Genomic DNA, 9,773 nt, shown 5'->3' with positions numbered 1-9,773 from the left:
CATTGAAAGCACACAATACACAAGAGATTTATTTCTAAAAGGAAGTTAACAAAACGTAAAAAAGGTATAAAAATGTATATTAAATACACTGTCCATGAGGCGGATTGCTTAGGCCTGTGTTCAAAGGTGAAAATATCCTGAATACCCAAAAGCTGCCGTTGGAGAGTCGAGCACCTCTCACGAGCACACAGGAGACTGCCGCTCAACCTGTGTGTTACCAGCTGGAATTAAGACAGAATTTGCATGAGACGTCCATATCCTATAGTACGATCCATAATAACACTTTGCATTTCAAAACAAACTCCATGAAAGTGGCACATTGAAAAGATTATGACACAGAACTTCCCCATAAAGTTTTTATGCTCTTTTTTGTTTACGTTTACAATGTTGCCTCTTCAGACCACAGAAACCCTAATCCAATCAATGTAAGGATACGGTTTTTGAACATTTACAATTCAACATTTCAACTTCTCTGGTAGGCAAGGAAATGATTTGAAATGATGGGCCTGTTAAAGCACATCTGAAGTATTGGTCCAGTCTGGTGTGCTTAGAATTGCATACTAAAACAAGATGAACTCCATGGGTGTCTGCATCACCTTGTGCTCCCGAACACTTCAGCAAGGTTAGAGTCAGAGTGTGACTTTTATCAAAATAGGGAATCCCCATTCCTACAGTTCTTGATGGGTAATACAAAAATATATGCATCACTTGACCTGCAATGTCAATGAAGGAGCATCCCAAATGGCAACCTGGTTCAGTCACGGGAGGCAGTGCTTTCACCTTCAAAAACACGTCCGACCCAGCTCAGAGGCCAGGCTGTAGACGTGGCTGTATGGCAGAGCGAGGTCCATATATGTCGGAGTGAACCTCAATAGAGTGTTGTGTTGAAGGGCGCGGCCGTCTCCAACAACATTAAGACATCCTGAGCCCGGCGCGTGTTGACTCTCACAAGAGTTTCCGGTTGAGCAGCTCCCAGACCATTCTCCTCCTGAAGTAGGGCATGTGTCTCTGCAGACACAACGAGGACAGTGTCGGGTTAGGAAGAGATTAGTAGTAAGCTATTTGGTGTGGTAGTCAGAATGTTATAAGTATTATAACACTGTCACCTTATACTGTATGTATCAAGTCACTGGGACGATACAGAATAAAACTCTTCCTTGCAGCGTTATGATTTTGTGCGTAATTATGAACAGGTCAATTGTCATTTCATTATCATTTTATGTTTAACAAAGGTTACGATTTAAATCGTAAATGTCTTGTCTTCAGCTGCCTATGGCACCACACATGCTTTGGAAGCCCTTCCCGAGAGGAATTAAGCTATTAAGCAAGATCCCACACATAATTCTGCAATGATTTTTGTCATTGAAACCACTTGGGTTTACTAAAAATAACAATGATAGCCAATAAGTAGAGCCGATGAATTGTCTGCCGTTACAGTGCATTGATGGTCTTATCATACGCGTTTAGCTTCTCCTGCGCCTGAAGACTATTGTAAAATGTCAAAATTCAGTGTTGACTGTTTCAGCAGACAGTAGACTACTGCATTGAACTTTGCAATAAAGAAAGCATCGCGTTCTTTAATGATCTATTAGGCAATACATTTGATATTGACAATTATTTAACATTGTGTTTTTATTAAGGGGCCATCGGCTTATTTATATCAAAACATGTTTGTTTGTGAATTTGTCTGATGCACTTTCGGATTATTTTTGTTATAAATGAACAGTTTTTTTTCGCATCTTGATTGAAATTAAGACCCTCAGTTGTCCATAAATCCTAGTTATAATAAGACCTTTTTTGGTTTTGTTATTGTATCGGTATTGGCCGTGAGAAGCAGATAATTATGAGTTATTGTTCAGAAATCCCGGTGCCTCTTTAATCAATGTAAGATGTTTCTCATCCTACCATTCTGCTTACCTGCGTAAATGTTATTGCCTTGTCTTTGGTGATATACTCTGCATATTTACACGTGAACATGCCACAGTCGCTCCCGTTCATCTGCTGGGGGATTTCCTGGAAAAGCAAAAGCAGAGTCAAAGGTCATTCTAGTTCTTAAAGGAGATTCAATCTGTAATAAGTGTAACACACCCAGGGGTGCCTTACATTTCGTCTCCTACTGTGCAGAGTCCAGCCTGAGGTATCTAGTTCTTTGCCCTTCTTGTCCTTACTCTCCAGCTTCAGGTATTGTCTGTGGAGGAGTCATTACATTTCATTAGATATTGGTAATTCATCACAACAATAACTGCTATTGCCAATTTTCAAGTATTCAAATATGAAGAATAATTTTAGTTAAAGTTACCAACAAATCCCAACGGAGATAGAGAACAAACCTCCTTGAAATGTTTAAAATCATCAAAACTAACGACGGGTCATACCATAGTCATACCATTCCAATAGTACCAAGAATAACAAGTCCAACACCAAAATCTGACATCAACCTCAAACTTACAACAACGTTTGACAGGCTTCATCGTTGTTCCCCCCCATGGAGTCGTAGTACATGATGACTTTCTTGCGAAAATCTACCACCTGGACAAAAGAGAAACATTTAAAGGAGTGATACCATGCTTTTACGAAATTTTCCTTTGCTTTAGACTTTTATATGACGTATGTATAGATGTTTTACGTCTGCTTAGCTAGGACAATCTAAGTCCGAGCCAGGGGGAGTATTTGCCTCCAACGAGAACGGCCCTCACCGAGAACGCCCTGCCCCCGCCCCCCCTCCTGCGTGAAACAGTTTGTTTCATATTATTTCCTTCCATAATAATATGACGTCAGACTGTGCAGTGGGTGCTGCACAGTCTGACGTCTAACCCTAGCCCTCAAACAAAGCTGTTTACAGCTGGTGGTGGTGTTCGGTTAGCTGGCAATGTTTAAGGGGTGGGGGGTGTTCAACCAATCGCAACTGAGTGGGCGTGCTGTCCAATCACAGCAGACTGGGCTACCCAGGAGGGGGGCCTTAAAGCGACATGATACAAAACAATTCAACGTTTTTGAAAGAAGCTGAAATTTATTCTGCAGAAATTAAGTGTGAAAATGATAAGGGGTATTTCTAACATGCGTGTAACAGGCATGTAACCCTATTCTAATAGTGCCCCCAAATGCAATTATTAACCCTAAAAAAAAGTATGATATGGGATCTTTAATCCAAACCCTAGCGGCTCCTAGAGCTTCTGCAGAAACCGTTCGTCGCCCTACCGAGAGGCACCAGTGCACCCCCAGGTGGACGGGCACCAGAAGGATGTCGGCTGCAAAGATGTCCATCTTTTTGGTCCAGCGTCGGACCGCTGAGTAGCCGCTGGTGCGCAGCTTGGGGTAGAAAAATGTGTTGAACGTGTCGACAGAGGGCATGCCGGGACTTTTGCTGCGCTGCACCAGCAGGTTCATGTAAAAGTTGATGACCTGGGGAGGCAAAGAGAAGAATCTAGCTACATTTATATTCACATTAAGGGGATTTTGCTGACGCTTTTATCCAAAGGGACTTACAACAATTCATTCATACATTCACACACACACACACCGATGGCAGAGCCAACCACGCAGGGCGACAGCCAGCTCGTCGGGAGCAGTTAAGGTGAGGTGTCTTGCTCAGTCAGGGACACCTCGACACTCTAGGAAGAGCCGGGGATCAAACTAGCAACCTTCTGGTCAACACGCTCTACCTCCTGATCTACTGCCAGCACCTAAATTTGTTCGGATTAGGAATGTCTGTATGAGTTCATACAAGGCAGAAGACAACCAACACCAAGTGAACAAGAGGTGCATCGCCGTTTACCTCATCGTTGAGCCAATTAAGGTTGCCGAGTGTCTGCAGGTCTTTGCGTGTGAGGCTGAGGCCAAATCCTTCACTTAGGACCTCGTGTGGACTGCCTCCCTTCAGCACCCTGTTCACCTCGTCTTCCATCTCCTACAAGCACAAGCCAACGCTAGTCTCACACAGCTAGAAGACCGACCGAAGCTTTCCGAAAGAGAAAGAAGGAAGGAAGATATACCTCGACAAGCTCAGGGAACTCAGGTTTCTCATCCAGCTTCTTTGGCTCTTCTATGAGGGGAGTCAGCGGGACCTCCTTCTCCAGGGGAACCCGAATGTGGACCTCCACCTTGGGGACCCACTGGCCATCTCCAGACAGCCGCTGATAAACACAGAGCCAGATCAACGGAGGGAAAGAAGGCAACAAGGTAGGCCCATGTCTGAAAAGATCATGTGCTGTGAACTCACCTGGCGCAAGAGCATGGCCGCTAAGGCCTCCTGCTCTTCGATCTGTCTCCGCCTCTCTCGAGCTCGAGAGTCATACATACTAGTCCTGCCAGAGGAGAAGAGATCTTGTTTAGGTTACCTCGAGTTATAACCACATAAAAATCAATAAGGACTGGGGGGAAAATAGTGCACAACAATGGTTTATTTCAGATCAACTTACAATTCTTTGATCCATAACTCGGCTTTGAAGCACGGGACACTAGAGAGTTAAGACATAAGGATAGGTAACATTTCAGTGATAACATTTTTTTGTGAATGTTTTCAAGTGTGCATTTGTCCAGGTCACACTTCACCAACAGTTGTACTATTTATACCAAGACCTTTATCAGCAAATGTACAATTTCCTATTCTGTAAAATACATATATTTTGAGGCGGCATTATCGTCTTGAACCTCACTACGAGTCCAATTAGTAAGGTTGTAGAATGAATATAACAGGTAATGTAAGAGGTTAATATCTATCTTAAATTCAAAATAGCGGAAACAATATGTACAAACCTTGGAGGGTTTGGCTTTTTACCCCTTTCTTCTTTTACAATTATGACCGAGTCCCCATCGTGAGCTGTACAATAAAAACAGAAATCACTTACATGCTGCAAAAGTTTGAGGGACTCAAGTGATGTGGAAACATCCATCACTGCTTCAGCTTCACAAGCTTCACCTACCCGACGACAGACTGTCCCGAGAGGAGGTGTCCAGGATGGCACCAGGCGAGGGGACTGACTGAATGCTGGCTGCCCCAGTGGAGCCGAGCTCTGGGGACCAGGGCAGAGTACCGGGCTTGATGGAGGCCTCCACTGGACTAGGGAGGTTGCTGGAGCTCTGGCTTGAGAGGCCCCGCGGGCTCATGCTGGGTCCGTCTGAAGTACCCTCCGCTCCCGCAGGGGTAGAGAACTGCAGGAGCCGTTTACTGGTGCTCAGAAGGCTGGTGCTTAGAAGGGGAGGGTAGGGAGGTGAACACCTTGCTCTATGACATTTCACAAGATGACGCTTAGGAGAGATGAAACGTTAAAGAGATACTTACAAATCTCGGTGTGAACGCACATTGATGCAGGACGAATGACCACCGGAAACAATGTTCAGAAGCTGCCTGTAGGCCTCCTTCTCCTCCTCACACACAGACTGCTCCGACAGAGGGATAGAAAGCAGCGGGCGTGAAAGGGGTTCCACTGAATGAGACTAGCTGACAGTTAAGACTAATAACTTATGTGGCTGGTAGGCGATGGTTCCCAATGTCTGACCTCCGCTGCGGCACTGCGTCGTCGGGCCCCTGGCAGACGGCCACAGGGGCTGTGTGTCGGGCTCTGCACCATCCTGATGGGGAACGTCTTCTCGTACATGCTGGTGTAAGACCTGCTGGTTGGGCCCACCGCAGAAGAGTCGCAACAGGTCACAGTGGTAAAATTAAGAATGGTTCATCCAGCAGAATTCAGGAACAAATGTCAGGAGTTAGGTTTAACATTCTGAACAACTCTGTAAAAGTGTGTAAATGAAATGACTGTTAAACGCTCCTTATGGCCCCAAGTTCACCCAACGCAAGGACCACGCAGACGCTTCGACGTGGTCTTGAACGTTTATGGTTCTGCGTCGTGTTTACGTGTCGCTATGCATGTCCGTGGTAAAGAGAGAACAAATATTTGGTCTTTGTCTGTGCATGCTATTACTTTACAATTGGTCTACCACTAGAAGTTTTGATTATGGTATGGATTCTCGCAACTTGAAAGCTGAATACGACTCAAACAATGTGCAACAAAAACAGAAGACTAGTTGGTCGTCGTTGTCCATTCTAGTCATTACATTCGAAGTCTATGACGACCGAATACAAAACGTCTCCACTTTTTACCGCTTACTAGTGAGTAAAAAAAAGGTTACAGCTATGAAGGCAAAAGTTGCATGGTTTGCCTTTGATTTTTTGCATACAAAGAGTATTTCCGGAAATGATTTAGAAATTATTAGTAGCGGACCAATCACAGCCCTTGCGGCTGTGTCGCCTAGACGCAAGGTTACAATTTTTGGGAGGCGCACGTCTTGCGGTGGACGCAAGGAGGGCGGACGCAAGGACGCAACGGGTCCGTAACCCCCTTGCGTTGCGTCAACGTGGAACCATAACGATGTATGTAAAGGGCTTTACATACCTTGAAGTTCCATGTGTGTGTAGGCTGAGTGGTCTCCCTAGCCGTGGGGGCAGGTGTACAGCACTGGTGGTGGGGGTAGAGGATGGCTGGACCGTGGTCGAGTGTCCATTCGTTTTGGCTACTTCTCGGTGGGCTAGATTCATGCACACTTGACGCCTGCACACTTTGGATCCCATCACAAACTTTTCATTTCGGTACGATTCTGAAATCAAACATTAAGCAGGACAGGACACAGCATTTGACAGCGTTTTAACAAAGTGTTCTCATGACCCAAACATTGCAGCACCGTACACAACCACAACCTTACCAGATTTTGACTTCCACTCTGACGGTGTCGATGGAGCTGCAAACACATCATCCAAACGGCCAGAGTTGGGCGTTGCAACCTAAACAATGCATAACAGATCATGTTCACACACACATACACACACACACACACACACACAAACGTGGATACATCGTGCGTCCTTTCCAAACATACATGTCTGCCTGTCCAAGTCGCCGCAGATGTGGACGCCTGAGGCTGCGGGACCGCAGGCGGAGGACCTGGGACTATGCTCCTCAAAGGACTCACGTTATTCTTCACCCAGGTCGCCACAGAGGAGCCGTGGTCTTTTACCCGCTCCGCCGCGCCCTTCACGGTGTCCATGAGGTCACCTGGAGAACAGGTGAACGCACGTCAGGTGTGTATTCAAAAGACTAGTTAGAAGAGGAACGGTGTTTGTTGCACGATCGGTTTACATCTCACCTCTCCGCGACTTCTTGGCTGTCCTGCCATCTTCGTGGCGGGCGTCATTGCAGTCTTGCAAACTTTAAAAACAACAACGCCATCAATTAGGGTCGTGCCTAAATCGATGAATCGCAACAACTAGGCGCACAACAATGTCTCGACTTTTGTCAACACTGGGAGGTCGGGCTCGTGCTCGGTAAGCGGCGGCGGCGGCTTACCGAGCACGTCCGGCCGACGCGCTGCGGTGTTGATCCTTCACTCTCCAGCTCTTACCCATCAAGTGGTCTTTTCCTCTTGGCTCGAGCGTCCTCCCGTGCGTCCTGTGAGTGGTTGGCGCGTGGCGCTCCTTCTCGGAAACTGGCGTAGCTCGTGACCATCCACTCGTATATTTTATTCATCATGACCGCCTGGAGACTTATTGACGAACGACGCGTTGTTGATCAAGAAGCCGCCGCTATTGTCACTTTCAGACCCACTGACCACACAGATGAAGCGAGTGCGCGTCATTCGACTGACTGCTGGGTTAGCTGTGGCTGGTTGATATCGGCTGGTCGACAACCGTAGCAAAAGTCATCGGTTATCTGGTTAATTTAACTAAGCTGCTGAGCTAGTTGGCTTAAAGTTAGCTAGTTAGCTTAGCGCTAGCGCGCTAAGCTAACTATCTCGGCTAGCTAATGCTAACCCAGCAGGCTAGGCTAAACTGGGCAACTGTTTGAATTAAAAGTGGTCGAAACTACCACTTTTGCGAAGAAAGTATCATTTTGAACCGCTTACGGATTAAAAAACGTGACGTGGGTTTCACTTTAAATGGTATTTAAACTCGCTAAAGAATAAACGTCTCCCGCTTCTTCCTCATTCAAAACCACAACATGGCTGAACCCGACGTCTCACCAACGCACATTTTGATTGGATGAGTGGCCGCTGGAGCCGAAGGGGGGCTCGAGAACTCTAACCAAGAGGCTCGAGAGAATGAACTCCTCTTTTGAATTGGGACAGAGCCATTGATCCACCAGTGAGAATGTCATACATACAACATGCAATTGTGAATACAGCAAACGCTACGAACACGTATATAACATTTATATCGGCAGGCTCAAGCTTATCAGAATCAGAATCAGAATTACTTGTATTACATCTTATTGTACACAAGTACAAGTACACAAGAGTTAAATTATTAGGCTGGTTCCTCAACAGCCACATAGCAGCAACAATACAAGATAAGTAAATAAAGAATATATATTTTTTTAAAGTAGCAGCATCAATAGATCACAATAAATAATTAAATAAAGTAAGTAATAATAAGGGAACCTAAGTAATGAGGTGTAGTAATGTGTAGTGGTGAAGTAAGTGTAAAGTGTAAAAGTATTGTAATAGTAGTAGTAGTATCGTAGTATTTTATATCAGTTTTGGTTATAAATATACTTTATAAAAACTGTAAGAGACACGCATCCTAATAACATAATAGGCCTAAAGTTACTGGTTTATTGTATTTGAAGTTGTTTTGTTAAGATAAATGCCTTTGTAGTTAACATTCGATTTCTATATTTTATTTGCCCAATTGTATCAAACGGGGAATTAACCTTGAAGTTACTCAAAAATGTATTGGATCATCAAGTAGCCGTGCATTCATTCACCCTAGCTGTAATGAAATGCAGGCACTGTAACAAACACACACACACACACACACACACACACACACACACACCAAATAAAGACAAGGCCACGTCAGTCATTTGAGACAAATTCATTCCAAAATCATATACAGAATAACTTTTTGTTTTTTACATCAATGCTTTAATATAAAAAATAAATATGGATCTCATCAAATATAGCTTCGTTCTCATTCTTAAATGCACGGCATCATCAAAAATATTGATCTGTTTGGCACTTTTAATCCCCTTTCAGAAATGACCCCTGCAAAAAGATAAAAAACGCTCAAGAGACAAAATTATTAAGCAATAACCTCTTCATAAAGATTTAAATTAAAGTTCAAAGAACTCCTCAAATGTTCCACAAGATACATTTTAAATAGGAATAAGGATATATTTAAGCGACAATTAGCATCACTCAAAGTAGAAGATAAAGTGCATAACAAGCAAAGACTCCCACATCATGATCTGGAGTGACCCTTTTTTATGTTAAGTTATTCCACGTTGAACACATACATTTATATTATTGGAAATAAGGTTTGCTAAACAAAACCCAGGCTTGTATTCTAATATTCCACTAACACAATAATCAAATTAAGCTTGGAGGACACTCAATGTCTCTCGATTTACGATTTTCACAATCAATACAGTATGTGTGCTTTTGTTCAGCAAAACATCAATGTTCATGTGACAGGATTAATGCATTGGTGGTAATAGTCATGCATATTGCTTTGTGCGTCACACATCTTGCATAGCATTGACAACCACTGACTGAGTATTGACATGAACATGTGTTGTATCTACCTTCCAATTCATGCCTATAGAATGTATTGTGTTAAGAGAGGTATGAACTGAACCACAAAAAATTATCTGGTTTCATATCATGCTAGAGAAGGACTCAAGTTCTGAGGGGTTGATGCTGATCACATGTACAAGGGAATCGTAATACACAACGCAAAAAACTACAACAACCATTAGTTTAGGTTGCAACATTATCACATC

At 43.9% G+C, this 9,773-nt stretch overlaps 1 protein-coding gene across 3 annotated transcripts; it reads right to left on the bottom strand.

The window, feature by feature from the left end:
• Window positions 1-56: 56 nt before the first annotated feature.
• senp1 (SUMO specific peptidase 1) lies at window positions 57-7,961 on the bottom strand. Of its 3 annotated transcripts, XR_014638384.1 has the most exons (19): window positions 7,396-7,961; window positions 7,141-7,202; window positions 6,874-7,049; window positions 6,700-6,778; window positions 6,393-6,594; window positions 5,499-5,613; window positions 5,282-5,379; window positions 4,923-5,188; window positions 4,756-4,819; window positions 4,419-4,457; window positions 4,220-4,304; window positions 3,993-4,133; window positions 3,776-3,907; window positions 3,199-3,402; window positions 2,450-2,529; window positions 2,104-2,188; window positions 1,918-2,013; window positions 714-1,008; window positions 205-221 (listed from the first exon to the last, which is right to left on the bottom strand). XR_014638384.1 is itself a non-coding variant. In XM_084480372.1 (18 exons), exons 1-18 carry the CDS (start codon window positions 7,521-7,523, stop codon window positions 946-948), a joined length of 2,115 nt encoding a protein of 704 aa, XP_084336498.1. In that variant the 5' UTR covers window positions 7,524-7,961; the 3' UTR covers window positions 57-945. The 3 variants fall into 3 exon arrangements, 2 of the variants coding, with proteins under 2 accessions (XP_084336498.1, XP_084336499.1); XM_084480372.1 differs by having other exon boundaries at window positions 57-1,008; XM_084480373.1 differs by having other exon boundaries at window positions 57-1,008; window positions 5,499-5,610.
• Window positions 7,962-9,773: the final 1,812 nt, after the last annotated feature.

Source organism: Micromesistius poutassou, assembly GCF_964030765.1.
Source record: "Micromesistius poutassou genome assembly, chromosome: 15".
Classification (NCBI taxonomy): Eukaryota; Metazoa; Chordata; class Actinopteri; order Gadiformes; family Gadidae; genus Micromesistius; species Micromesistius poutassou.
Note: the sequence above shows the minus strand (reverse complement) of the source record. Positions and strands in the feature narration are given on the sequence as shown.

Coding starts and splice junctions, on each gene's coding strand:
- senp1 (XM_084480372.1), bottom strand. CDS start 7,523: ATGATGAATAAAATATACGAGTGGATGGTCACGAGCTACGCCAGTTTC. Junction 5,614..6,392: donor CACACACATGGAACTTCAAG/GTATGTAAAGCC, acceptor GGGCCCAACCAG/CAGGTCTTACACCAGCATGT. Junction 4,820..4,922: donor TCGGGACAGTCTGTCGTCGG/GTAGGTGAAGCT, acceptor TTTATTGTACAG/CTCACGATGGGGACTCGGTC.